Source organism: Ammospiza caudacuta, chromosome 1 (genome assembly GCF_027887145.1).
Source record: "Ammospiza caudacuta isolate bAmmCau1 chromosome 1, bAmmCau1.pri, whole genome shotgun sequence".
Lineage (NCBI taxonomy): Eukaryota > Metazoa > Chordata > Aves > Passeriformes > Passerellidae > Ammospiza > Ammospiza caudacuta.
The window spans coordinates 131,691,233-131,706,506 of NC_080593.1; the positions used below are offsets into that span (position 1 = coordinate 131,691,233).

Sequence of the window (15,274 nt, forward strand, 5' to 3'; positions counted from 1 at the left end):
ATGCATACAGTGCGTTCCTCATGAGTGGGATTTAAAGCTAGATTTCGTTCCCATCTCCCATATTTTATTTGTAGGAAAACAAATAAAAACTGCTAATTCTCTCTCAATTAGCAGACAACAACAACCTGTGAATTTAAAATAAGATTAGCTGACTGAAGTACCTCCTGTTTTTCTTCATTTATGTGTCATTAAAATCTGCAAAATTCCAGGAATATCCATGATAAAACCAGCTTTGCTATAATCCCTCAAGTTCAACCAAGAGATTAAAAAAACCCAAAAGTCTCAAAACCCAGCAGAAAGATAAGGAACCATTCAACCATAAACCATGGAAAATAGAACAGGAATAAAAAGTAAATTGGGGTAGAAAGAAGAAACAAGCAAAGAAGTAACTCCTGAAGAGAAAAGAAGAAAGTAGTACTATTTTTTTTTTCCTGTACTGTAAATCCCAGAATTTTGCCTGAAAGGATGCAGGGAAAGAAGTGTCTAATTCCCTGTCAGGCAAGGAGATCAGGAGATGATATTTGCTAAGACATTGTCAGGTGTGGCTACCATGTGTGTTTGGCCAATCTTCTAGAGTAGACATGTAAACTGGATCAGCCTCAGCTGTTCTCAGTATGAAGGTAATTACTAAATTACTAAAATAATTATGCCACTTAGCTACTACTGAACTGAAAACCTTGAAACATTTCCTGACAATGTAATCAGTCTTGCGTTCAACCCAGGTGTCAGCAATTGCTAGACAGAAAATATGATTTGTATGAAACACTTCCAAATTGATGAGGGGACAAAAAAAACCTCAACAAAGTGGGGACTGCTTTAGGTTATACCAGTTGAATAAGAAAAACCCAAGAAAATGGTGCACAGGAACATAAAATGCTCTTATTCTTATCTTTTAGTCCCTTACTGTTTAATTGGTGCTTTTGCACACATACACCACATCAATGACACATAAGCCACCACACTTACCAATTTCAGAACACACTGGTAATGAACAGACTTTAAAAAAAAGAAGGACTCATCAAAGGAGTAATTTTTGTAACTCATTTAACAATTTCTGGTTAAAGTACAGAGGTAATTCCAAGTTCTGCAAAATTAATCATTAAAGTACTCACTTTGTAGGAGATGCCACCAAGCAAGACTTATAGGTGTAAATTCCAGTTAAAAGTGTCTTTTTTATTTAGACAAATGTCTCCTTCTTTGTGTTTTTTTAGCCTACTAGGAATGAGTGTTTTCAGAACTTCTATCCAGAAAATACATAAGTTTTAAAAGTAAAAAGAACTTTTGTGTAAATAATACTACTCTGTGTTATTAATATTCAGTGACTTAAGAAATAGAAAAGGGAAAGGAGAATTTCTGAGGTACGATTTGGGACAAATGGACATTTCTTCAAATAATTCAATGCAGAAAAAAACAGCGACTTCCACTACTGGGTTGAAGAATATTGATAATCTGTAGGCACTGATGGACTCATGCTTTCCTCTCTCCTTACAGCTAGCAATTAAACTAAAGAAAAATACCTTATTCCTGATTTCTGTGTGGCACAAACCTGCCAGATCTCAATCTCTCTGGCACAACATGGACTCCTTTTCCTGTCCCACTGTGCCTCAGACCCCTCATGCATGAAGAAGGCAGCAGCTTCTTTCTGGCTGGAAAAGGTCATCCTGCTGCAGGCAAATCCACAATTTCACTGATGCCCAAAAGCTCAGAGCACTCCTCCTTCAGGACAGGTCCACAGCCAGGCAGGCAGGCAGCAGGACCCTCCTCTGTTCTTGGAATCCTGGATGCTGAGAATTTTAAACTTTCTATGCTTAGAAAGGCACAGACCCACAAGAGAACACTGCAATTGACCTGAGGCTGTGGAGAAGGCTTTAAAAATTGATTGATAGCACTGGGATTATGGCTCTGTAGTTGGTTAGAAGTGTGTAATATAACAGGGTGGAAAACTTAGAGTTTGGGGTTTTAGAATATAGAAATAAATATGAAACAAGATGGAGGTTTTAGGGTGGAGGCAAGTTGTTCTTTTTTATCTTCTTCCTTCTTATTCATGGCTTTGGGTGATGTTTTGTAATTGGACAGAAAAGTCTGCATTGTAGGCTTTGAGGGATCTGTTATTGGGTTAAAAGGGAAAATAATCTAGGTGTCCTTTCTTAATTGGATAGTTTAAAGGACCTTGTAAAGAGAAATGGTTAGCCATTTTGTGCCTTGCTAATGAAAAGCTGCAGAACTCATGGTTGTGAGGCTGTTTTACTGATAAGAAATAATAAACATCTGAGTCCAAACATAAACTACCATCTCAAGCGCCTTCAATCCTGACCTCGAGAACCCACACACTCTGTCACATCTCATGGTCCTACTCAGAATGTGTCTGTACCATGACCTCACCAGGCTGAGCAAGCTTTCCTTCCACCATCACATCACCTGCCATACAGCCTCTCACACAACAGAGGGGAGCTAAGCTGAGGAAAATGCTGTTACAGACTGACCACAGTTACCAAGAGCCATGGCAGCAAAACACATTGAAAGAAAAAAGCAATCAGAGGAAAATGTTCTCCTATCACATCGCTCTTGTTTCTAGGGAGATTTTTCCTCTAGCAAAATTGGAAGTGGTCTGCATGGAGTCAGAGCACTCACTGGGATTTCTTTTAACAGGTATTCGGTTTCATGAGTTAGATATGTCTTTCCATGAAAAAATAAACTCAAAAATACAAAGGTGTTTACATCAAATACAACACCCTAAGGAACTGATCAAGGGTTCTAAAGGATTAGAAATAAGATCAAAATGCCGTGGAGGAGAAAATTCAAACATTAAATAACCCCCCAAAAATGAAAATGGCCTACACACACACACACACACACACACACATACACACACATTTATTTATTTATTTTAATTAAACAGAAGATTAATTTTCTGTATATATAAAAAAATCCCCCAAATTACCCCTTAATTAAACCCCAAACAGCCATCACCTTTTAAAACCTGCAATTTTCTGTAAATCAGCAGGTTTTTGTTTTGTGTATAATACTACATAGAAGTAAAAATTCGGTGAAACTTATTACATAAAAGCTTGTTTGTCCATAGGTTTGCCTTCCAATTTCTCTCACAAGTCTCTATATTTTCATACTTGCAACACAACAGAACTAAGCATATGTGGTTATAAAGATATTTTATAAAGATATTGTAATATATAAATAACAATATTTATAAAGATATTGTAATATATAAATATATTACAAATCATCTAAACTTTTTGACAGCCAAAGAAATTCTGTTCCCAATATAATACACATCCATTAAACAATTCTGTTCTGTGATTAAATATTAAAGGATTTTACAAATACAAGGAACTGCAAAAACACAAAGGAATTCTTTTAAAAATATTTTCTATCTTAATGTACCATTTTCCCCACCATTGAATTTCAAAGTTAATCAAAGCAGCAGCTCACTGAAACCATGCAGAGAAGCTCAAACCTGCATTTATCAATGTTTTCTGAACCACCAGTGCCCTTCAAAAGTCTTTCACTAATATTCACGTTTTATTTGTGAGGTGTCGTAAGACAAGTTATTCCCTACACTCCCTTTCCTGGATGAATGATACTTGAATTGTTCATTTTCTAAGAATAGACTATGTTAATTACTTTTTGAAATTTACACTCTCCGTCAAAATGTTTCAGAACGAAAGCGGTACTTAAATGACAGCAGGAAGTCCTTTTAAGCTTATTAAAATATGCAATATATTTGCCAGCATACTGAATAGTCTTTGCATAAATAATTTCTTTGCTAGCCTTTGAGCATTTTTGCATTCCACTTTATTAGCAGTGCAGATAATACATTACTTTTATCAAGATAATAACTGAGCAACACAGTCCCTGACAACTCATGAGAGTAAGTCCCTTATTTTCAGGAAAATGGCAGCAGAGAGGTGTAGTGACTAAATTTGTGTGCTCACCCAATGACTTAACAGCAGACTAAGTGTTAAAACACAGAGGCTTTTAACATATGTCAATAAACAAAGACAAATGTGATATTAATGTTGTGCAACAAGAAAGGATCTTTCTGTGTGAAAGTGTATGTTGGCTCGGGAATGCCTATGGTCAGCATTTTCTCCCACCAAATTCCTAATGATTGCTGCACTACTTCTGGCAAAAAATACCTATTTAGTTCTGGGAACAAAAATAAAAAAGGACTCAAACTTTTGTACAAATCAAAACCAGCCATTCAGAGGCCAAACGGAGCTACCAGATTAGTAATTACAAAAATGTGATGTTTGTATGTTCATATCTACAGTCCATGCCTGAATTTATCTTAGTATCACTTTCCATTCCAAATACAATTTATACCATGAAGTAAGAATTTCAGCTTTTGGATCTGCAGTAAGTTCTGATAAATGTGGAATTCTGCCTAGTACTCTGCCTTTTTAAAAATACACATAAAGTTCCTTAGTTCTTTAAATATAACCTGAAAATAAATAACAAAACATTTGTTCACTCTCAACACTGAATTTCTTCCTACAGAAAGAATGTTTGATATTCTACATTGGCTTTGAGTTACTAATGTTTCTGAAATTCACACAGTGAACTGAAGAAATCATGCCACCATAACAAAAATGTTAAACATTTCACTAGCTGACAAAACTCAGAAAAATTCTTTTTGATAGACATTTGACTGTCCAGACATTTAAAACTTTCTATAAATCACTTGTTCCTGGACACCTTCCTTTTAAATAATCCAAGAATTAAAGCACATTTATAAAAATCTAAGTATTTTCAGGCACCCTAGGTAAATGTGCATCAGATTTAAATTCCTGATTTTTTATTCCCTCAAGTATTTCACTTAATTTATTTAGCATCTATTTAATTTCATTCATCTTCCCAAATTAATCATCAGGCATACATTTCATAGCAGGCATGAATAAACGATAATCATTCAGTTCATTGAGCAGAAATAGTGACTTACTAAATCAAATACTTCAGATAATCCATTGATTTCTCACCAGCCAGACCTCTCTCAGATTTGCCAGGTTTTTGCATTCCAACAACTAATTTTAGCAGGAATCTAACAATGCATTCTAGTCAGACTTTAAGAAAAACAAAAATCAGTAACTGCATCCAGTTTTGCTACGTGCAGCTCCTATTCTGCTACACTGAAACTTTTTGGTAGAAACTTTATTGATTTAAAATAAAACTTCAAATAAAAATATCACTTTATCTGGCATCACCTGGTCCAAATAAAAAGAGATGTGTTTAAATTTAAAGCCTTGTCCTTTCTTCAGTTTTGTGTAGAAGTACTTAAGAGCGGTTCAGAAATATCTCGTGTATACTTTGAAAGAATTTTAAGAATGCCTTCTGTAAAGCTTTCAAAATTCAATTACTAACACTTCCCATAAACCCCAAGAAATTCCAGTTATAGTAAATATCTAACAAGCAATGCAAGTTTTATTATATCTACACTATCAAATGTTAAGAAGTGATTGAAAGAAAAGATGGGAATCTTTCTTTGCCTGGTTTCCTATGGAAAGAAGGCTTATGCAAGCCTATATTCCCTGCATGTGCGTTCAATTCATTTGCTTATCTTGTAACTTTGTAGGCACTTGCTGCTCAAATTCAAAAGGGTAACTGTTTCAAAGGTACTACGTTTCTACAAGTTCTGGGAAAATAAGTAAGCAGGGTAAACCAGGAATGAATTGGTAAAAGGAGCTCTGTCCTTATTAGAATTCAGGTGATTTGTACAGAACAGAAAACATAAAGTCTATCTCAGACAAGAGTTCTCAATTTTCTATTTATTACACCATCCTCCATCTACTTGAAATAAAAATAGTAAACTAGGTGTAACAGCATTTATAAAGCTTACAACTAATTATTTCTCTTCAAGAACATAATTCCAAAGATCAAAATACCAGTGTTTCAAAACACAAGAGACTTTTCCAAAATGCAATGCTTTTATGTCCTTTATTTCTCTCCATATGCACATACTACTACACAACACACCTACACTTCCTGCAGAATGAAACAAGGCTGGATTCTCTTTTCAGCTTTGAACTTGGAACTGATACTGAATTTGTAGTGAAACTAAAAGATCAGTTTGCCATGTGAAGTACAGACCTGGTCTATGAAAAATGTTGCCCCAAACCCACCACTGCTTAATTCTCTTTTGCAAATACTCTTTCAATCTGTCCACCAGACAGGTGAAAAGCTGGTGCTAGACACAGCAATGAAAAACATCTGCCTGCTTTTGCAGGCCTGATGTACACTCATGACAGGGTTGAAATGCAGTGACCACCTGTACCATGAGCAAATAACTCACTGCTGCTTAATAGGGATCAGTAAAACTTTTTTTACAAGTGTATGTTCAGTCATGGGACAAGGCATTCAGTTATCAGCTGCTTTCCTAACAGGTTATGGAGCTTACTCCAACAAGAAAGTTCATGTCTTCTTAGAAGATACATTTAATTCCATTCAATTTACCTACCTATTCTCTGACTATAAGAAAAGACAACTTTCAGGATTCTGAGTGACAAAAAATTAATAACCTTTTCAGTCCCTCTAAAGTAGCTTCTTCCATTACAGTCCCTCTTCATACTAAGAGCATGTATGAAGCTACTTTCCCAGTGTTACTGAAAAATTAGATGCCATAGTCACTGGATTACACCTCATAAGACAGTGTTAAATTTGTGTCTGTGAGGTCAGGGTTACTTCCAAACTGATAAATGTCAGACAGTGTCAGATCTAGTGAAATTATATTTCACTGCCATGGCTAAAAAAAAAAGACCTTACCAGAAGGCAGTAAAAAATCTAAAGCACAAAACCCCCACACCCAATTTCATCTTTGATCATGGAAAATGCTGTATTTTCCAAACACAGTGAAAATAATTATAAAAAATTTATAAATATGAAAGAAAATTACAGATTATTTTAGTAATGAACAAGCACACATCTTGAATGTGAAAACAGACATTTGGGCTTAAATCATTATTCAATAGCATGCCCAAGACAGCTTTCAAAGATTGTCCTAGTCATCTACTGCAGTCCATACTATCTTCCTGCAGAAGTATGTTACATATATTAAAGAATTACACACAAATTCAGCATTTTGCCTCTATCCACACATGAGAACTCTGCCTCTGTGCACTGCTACAGGTCTGTGAATCACTGAACAAACATGGAACTGTTGAATTGCTGAGAATGGGAGAAGTGGGTGGACAGAAAAACAGACATAACCTTTTTTTCAATAGTCTTTATCCCCTTCCTTGTTCACAGCCACATCATATCAGATTTAAATCACACAGTCCATTATCTTACTCTGGTTGTAAAGCCTCTGTGGTTAAGGAGATTTATAAATACCTACAATTTTGGACTTCAGAACAGAAATCCTGGATTTTCAGAGACAGATACCATATAGATAACAGTTTTGCTCTTTTCCCATGCTTCATTTTTGGCAAGGTGTCAGTAGCCATTAACTAATAAACTGATCTCAATGTTTGAAATAATTTTACAGCTGTGATTACAAACTGCATTGATTTACTACATAGGGTTGGTTCCTAACGGTTCTCAAGGGAGTGACTGCTGAGATCATGCTAGATTTGAAAAGAATTAATTCAAAATCACCCCCTGAACAGCATGATTTTAAGACAGAATCTCTTTCAATGTGCAAAGACCATGCATATGTGCATATTATCAATATAAGGTCTCAGTTTTCTCAAAACTTAGAACATGCCTAGCTATAGCCTTGATGATTAATAAATATGAGGTATAGGAGGCTCACTCCCTCTTTACCTGAAATGTTTTTGTAGAATTGATAACATTGGATGTCCTAGATCAATAATCAGTGTGGCATTCCTGCTATAAAAAGGTGACAGAAATAATGAAAGAAACCTCAGACAGAAAGCAGGTGAAAGTAAAAGAGAGGAAATAAAGTAAAATATGGTGGAAGCGAGGGACCTAGAAAAATTAGAAAGAATCATCATCACAGGCACTCCATATTTAGTTTAATGAACTATGGTCACTCATTCATCATCTTCCAACACAATAAACTGCTGTAAAGAAACAAATTTTCAAAGAAAGAATCCACTGAAACTTCTCTGAGAATGAGATTTCACCTTTCAAATTTGCATCCATCCAACCTTTTCTAACCTCTGTAACTGGGGGCTTTGCAATCAGAGACCTTTTATTTTGGTGACACAAAATATGTGTTAACTTCTACTGTCCCCTGAATTTTCCACTACAAAGCCAATTTTGACAAATCTGGCATGAGAAAACTCTAAAGGAAAAGACTCCAACATCACATGAAATTTCAGGAGACTGAAATTGCATGGCACTGCAGCACGACATGACTTTTTAAATAAGGGAAATCTGTGTGGCCCATGGAAGCAGAGAGCATCTCTTCAATTAATTTTGTTACTATAGAAGGCATTTGCTCTTTGACATTAATTTTATATTTTTACTCACACTTTTTGCATATAAATATCAAATATTTCAACTATATTATACCCACCATTTTTTCTCCAGAGTGTAACAAATACATAAACATTTTAAAACACAAGTGTGCTGGTTCAGGCAGGGGTAGAGTTAATTTTCTTCACAGTGGATAGTACAGGGCTGTGTTTTGAATTTGTGCTGAACACAAACAGGGTTGATAACATAGAGATAGTTTTGCTGTTGCTGAGCCCAGGCCTTTTCTCCTTCTCCTACTGCCACTCTGGGAAGTTGGGGGTGCATGGGAGGTTGGGAGGAGACAGAGCCAGGACAGGTGATCCAAACTGTCCAAAAGGATATTCCAGACCATGTGGCATCATGCTCAGTAAGTAAAGTTGGGAGAAGCAGGAAGAGGAGATGTGTGGAGTGATGGAGTTCCCCTTCCCAGGTAACTGTTACACCTGATGGGGCCCTGCTCTCCTGGAGATGGCTGAACACCTCCCTGCCCACGGGAAACACTGAAGTAATTCCTTGTTTTGCTTTGCCTGTGTGCATGACTTTTGGCTTTCTTACTAAATTCTCTTTATCTCAACCCATGAGTTTTCCAGTTTTTACCCTTCCAAGTCTCTCCACTGTCCTTTTACTGGGGAAGTGAGTGAGTGGCTGCTTTGCTGGCTGGGGCTAAACCATGACAACAGGCTGTCCTTCAACCCAGTGGTGTCAGGCACACTGCCTCTTAAAAATAAACCCAGTAGACCATCTGATATGTATTGTAGCTTCACTTGAAAAAAATACTAGTATTTTTTAACAAACTTTTAGCAGTTGAAAATAAATGAAACCAAGTTCAATAGTCTCTTCCTTAGAAGAGAGCCTTTAATTCAAAAAAAGAAAATTCTTAGTCAGAGTTATCTCTTGAGAGAATTAGCACCATCACCTCTCATTTCACAGTATTGAACTCCATGCTGCAAAATGTTTACAGAGAAGCCAAATATCTACTTGATTTCAAAAAATCCTCAGCATCTAGGCTAAACTTATTGGATAAACTGAATGACTAAAGTAAGTGGCAGATAACAAATGAAATCTACAAGTGAACTATCCATTTTTTGCAGCAATGTGTAACTGAAAACACATCTTGGTATTGACTTCGAACTAAAAAGCTGGAAGAAGCTGAGATGCACAGAAACCCCACTTTTGCTTTTATGACTTTTTTTATACTTTATAATTTCATTATTTCTCACACACACAACCTCCTCCCCCACAAAAGCAAAACTGGCATCCATGGCATTTCTGGATTTTGAACAATAATGTTTTCATTTAGTAGAATATTCTGGTGTGATCAGAAAAGATAATACTCAAAATGCAGACTAACTAAAGAACTAAAAGGGCTACTGTGCTGAGCAGGTACCAGACTGGGACACCAGTTTTCAAAATCCAAATACAAAGCTATTTCTGTGAACTACGTGCCTACTTTTTATAAACTGGCTAAATAAATTAAGAAAAAGTAATCTAGAATCTATTCATGCAAATAGCTGGATTTGAATATTCAAAATAATGAAAGTTTTTCTAGTGAAATAGACCTTTGTGCTTTGCAGGCACAGGTAGAACTAATATCAAGAAGAAACAAATCATACCATTTATGATGCTGATAAAGCAGAAAAGATGACACATACAGTTAAAAGAAGAAAATACTTGGTACAGCCATTTCATCACAGGCAAAAATAAAGGAAATTCATAAATGAATTGTAAAAATAAATGGATAAATGGTAAAAATGAAGGATATTTATGAATTAAATGGAAGGCCTCGAAATTAATCTGCTGTCTTACTACCAGTGATAACATGACAACATCACTACTCTTAGTATGATAACATCACTACTATTCAGCAAACAGATTTTCTGGGTTAGCCCCTCTTAATCACAAAATAGCATTTAACTACCATTAATGAACAAGACTGTAATCTTAGTTTCAGCAGATAAGATCTTTAAGTACTTCATAATAATCTGGAAATAAACATCAATGCAAAGGAAAAGAGAATTTGTTCAGAGTATTTCAGAATGATCAGTACAAGTCTCAGCTGGACAGTAATTTTTTTGGATGATCACCTACTTTACTTCTTGCAGACAGTACAATATGAATAAATACACAACAAATTCCAAGAAAACCATATTATCTTGATCAGTGGTAATGAAGTTTCACTTTAGACTCTTAAGTGGACAGAAAATACTCCTAAAATAAAGAATTTCTTGAACTCCATAGGCAGAAATGCCAAAAAATGCACTTTCTATGGGGAGTGATTTTGAAAACAGTAAATTTTAACTGTTTATGCACAAATCTTGACTTTCACAGATGTCAGACTTTAGGCAAAGTAAATAGACTGATTGAAATCAGAGATTAATCACAGTCTGAAATCTGACAAAATTATGGACTAAATATCAAGGTGAACAGCAGATATTCTACTGAAGGCAGATCTTCTTTATCTCATTTTACAAAATATGTTATATTAGACTATCAGGGCCCCAAAGACAGCACTAAACAAAAATGAGAATAAAAATAAACATGATAATAAAAATTTAAAAAACCCCATTTGATTATTTTCAATTTCAGAAGTTTTAATTTTTCTAAAGCTGAAAAGTTGTTTCATAGTACTTGCACAGCTGATGCTGGTCTGTTGTGGTGCCACACTAGCAAGGGAAGTTGCAAATACAAAATGGATAGTTTCAATAAGTGATATATATACCTGTTACAGTTTTTGTTTTGACAGGACTGCTGGCATACTCAGAGGCTTGATTTGACTGCTGCCTTGCCAAAGGTGCACTTCCAACTGATGCTTCATCCTCTTTCTTTCGAGTTACTGACACACCAAGTGGAACAGCTCCTACAGACTGCTAGAAAAAGAAGTACCTTGTGAACCACTAAAAGGCAAAACACATTAACATAGAATTATGGCATTGTCATGAGAAACATGTTTTAAAATAATATTTGGAAATGTATAGAAGACAACTTGACACGCTGATTGGAGCACAAATATTTTGAAAACAAATGGAAATTAAATGCCAGATTCAGATTTGCACTTGTAATTCTTTATTTCAGTCCTGTTAGTCTGAGGAAAAGCTCTATGAAAACAAAAAAGGGAAATAAAACTAACTTTAGAGTACCATGGTTGTTAGCCAACCAAAAACAATAGGAATAAACCTGGCTGATGAACAAAGTAAAATAATTATCTAAATGTTTAATGGAAACTGAAAAATTTTATACAGATATGAAGATCCAAAGACACTTATTAACCTTCTTTAAATTCCAAAATATAGGATGTATTTATATTTATCCATTATTGTGCTTCTTCCTAACATTTTAAATACAAGATTTAACTGCTACTGATTGTGAACTGTTGTGATTTTTAAGCATACCAATAAATAAGAACCTGCTCAAAATGTGAAACTGCAGACATATACAAAACTACAAAACTGTAGGCACTGAAATTAAGTTTGAAGGACTGCATCCTTATTTTAAGATTAGACAAGAGCGATGTGTATTAATCTACATGGATTCTGGAACAAATGAATGGTCTATTGGCTTTGTTGTTACTTTTTTAGTAATGCAGGCAAGAAAAGACAAAATTATTAAAAACAATTTGATCCACAATGTTGCTATACAGTTGGCCCCTAACATTTTGCTGTAACATCAGCTGCTATGTAAAATGCAGATGCATCCCAGTTGACAAAAGCAGAATAGTTCTACCACTGATTTTGCAGACGGTTATCATTTAAAGATGACAAAGTTCTTTTCTAAAGATCAGACATTAGGATTACACGCATCTTAATTTTTGTGTAATTCAATTTTGTTCAAATTGGAGTGAAAATGTAATCCATATAGCTGTGTAATGAGAAACCTCACACATTGCATTAGGAATCTCTGTGGGAAACAAATTCGTGTGAGGCGGGCAATGTGCTTGTAAATTTTCTCCAATAGAAAACAGATCACTGAATCGAGCAGTGTGCAATATGTGCACACATACAAAACCCCAAAACAAACAGAAAAATCATTTAATTGAAGGAGAATGGCTTCCTAACGCCTTCACCATTTTCCACTATAAAAGTAAATTAAAGTAAGACAATCAACTATTTAATCCTACTCCAGTGAAAACAATCCATTTATATATACAGTGGTATGCAAAGTCAATAGAAAAATACTAATTTCAATGACAAACAGAACTCTAATCTCTCCTCTTCCCTCTGAACGTCATTAGCTTTGTCTCCAAAAGCACTAAAAAGTTTTTCTGGAGTACAGTAACATGCCACCTTGGCATACCCTCTAGTTAAAACGACAACAAAAATCCCCATCAGCTTTGAAAAGACAACTTTTACACCACAAAAATACTTCCCACTTTCATACAGAGAGGGGATCTGAAGTTTTGCAAACTTTCATCAGACATTTTACATTACTTATTCTCAAAATCTCACAGTTTATCTGATACAACTCTCATAAGGCATAGCCAGCTGCAGCTTTCTCATGACAGCAACTGCTGAGCCACAATTTGGCAATTCTGTGTGTAACACCACAAGAACATTGACTTGCCAAAGTGAAGCAAGAATTTTTGAAGAATGAATGCAGACAACACAGGACAGTACAAAAGACAACAGGATGGAAATACTGCCTGAAGAAGCTGTATCTATTTCTGAACCACTGAAGAAATGGATCAGCAAAATATAATAAGTTACACTACTAGTCAAAGAGTGAAAAACATCAAGGCTATCACAGCCAGATAAAGCTGGAAAAAATTATGACCAAATATTGAGTGCTGATCTGGACAATGAAACAGCTGTTTTATCTTTGCTCACTGAAATCAAGCCTGATGTTGCATTGATGACACCCAGTACAATCTTGTCAGGTTTTTGGCATGAGATTTCTGGTTAAAAGAATCCAGAAGATGAAAGATCAGCATTGAACTAGATGGAAAAGGATCATCAAGATTTGGGGTTTAGCCACAAACTGATGAGGAAATTATGGCTTGGGAAATAGCAGATGACAAGAGCCCCACAGCTGTCAGAAAAGGTGAATCTGATGGGAAAGGAGACACTGCAGGCTAGAGTTACCATAAGCATTTCATCACAAGAATCCAAAAAGCCAGCTACAAAGTAGGATGTACTAAAGCTTAAATACACCTACTTGGGATTGAGCTTTATGAATACTAATTGGTAATGTTACAGAAGATGCAGAATGTGTAACAAAGTTCTGGAACTACAGCAGCTTTTATATGAGACTGTTTTGTTAACACAAAGTCAAAATCAGATTTTGTTCTAGAATACTGACAGTTTTATCAATAATGTTTTGTGGCAATTATATACAGAATACTAGAATAATAACAATTCACATATTTCAAAAGAAGAAAGGTTACTATTTTTCAAATGTAATTCAGTTTTTAAGCAGTAGCTAAAAAACTATAGATAAGCAATCATTTTCTAAATTTAATCTTTATTGGTACCAATAATCTAACACATTATATACCATGTAAAGTATGTGTACAAAAAACACACACATATATATGCCATTTAAACATGCAAATAGATCAACAGATACCAATTTTTAATTATTTTTTTTTACTTCAAACTATGTGGTCAACATGACTTTGGAAATGATAAAGATCTAAAATCAGAGAAAGGCTCGGAAAAATAATAGCTAAAAACAGCTTGCCAAAAATACAACGGGCCAAGTATTTCCTGATTTACATGGAGACATGCCAACTAACTAAACCTAAAATATCTATAAAGAGGACTAATTTGCCTTAGGTGAATTAATATTTAATTTTCCTTGGGATTTTTTTGTAATTAAATATTTTATTTCTGAATTACAATTTCCCACAAATGTGAGGCTGAAGAGACTGTAGGCAGATCTGGGAGCATGAGAAATGAGTTTTACAGAAAATGTGAACACCTGAACAGATGAATAACTTTCATTCAAGGGATGCCTATACAGTCACCTTCCTGAAAACAAACCAAAGGCAAAAGAATGTTCCAAGATAGGAACCCAAATATTATCACTGGCTTGTGAACTGTCAAATTCAAAAGCTTGTGCCCAGACATGAATGGCTGTCCTTGAGATGGTACAGAAGCCAGCTTTCCCACGCGGTGCATGCTGCATGCACACAGACCCATGGTCACACCTGCAGTAGCTTGCAGCCAGCAAGCAGCAAGAAAAGTCAACAGAGTCTTTGGAGTGGGGATGGATGGCAGCTCTGTTCAACACATGGTGTTTATTGAACATCTGAGATCACTGTCATGCAATCACTATCTAGCACAGAGAAGAATATTTACATTTGCTTACAAGACTGTCCAAACTGTACCAGAATGAGCTGTGACAGCAAGAAGGATCCACCCTGCCTATCTTGTAACAAATTCTAATGACATGAAAAGGCAATCACTGTTTGACTACTGAGTTACATTTAATTGTTTTGATTTCTAAGATTACTACTACACCTAAATTGTTTCAGAGGACTCAAATAAAGCAAGGCATTAGGCCTAGTTCCCAATTAAATGAATCAATGAAAATGCACTAATTAAAATTAACTGCTAAATAAAGAAGACTTGCTTCACCCCTGGGGTGCACAAAACCACCTTCTTTCCTGGCAGGTGGACTTGCTAATTGAGATGAAATTCTATGATTGCTTCAGGTTGGCACTTCAGGTATTGGAAAAGTGTTCTGCTGAAATAAAAGACTGATAACTGATTAGCTGTAATGTTTCCAAACTTATGTGGTGGATTGATGTCAGCCAAGAAACCCCTCATTTTCACCAATGAGAGCATTTCATCAGCAGTTTCAAGGGGCCTCTGAAAGCAGAAGTTACAAGCTTTCAGTTCCACGTAGC

General features: G+C 35.5%; 1 protein-coding gene across 1 annotated transcript in view; it reads right to left on the bottom strand.

Moving 5' to 3' along the window:
• The window catches only part of VPS13B (vacuolar protein sorting 13 homolog B), a 429,435-nt gene that overhangs the window by 216,450 nt on the left and 197,711 nt on the right, over window positions 1-15,274 (bottom strand). The window contains exon 21 of the mRNA XM_058820123.1: window positions 11,150-11,297. Within this exon, the coding sequence (XP_058676106.1) occupies window positions 11,150-11,297 (148 nt within the window). The remainder of the gene's footprint in view (window positions 1-11,149; window positions 11,298-15,274) is intronic.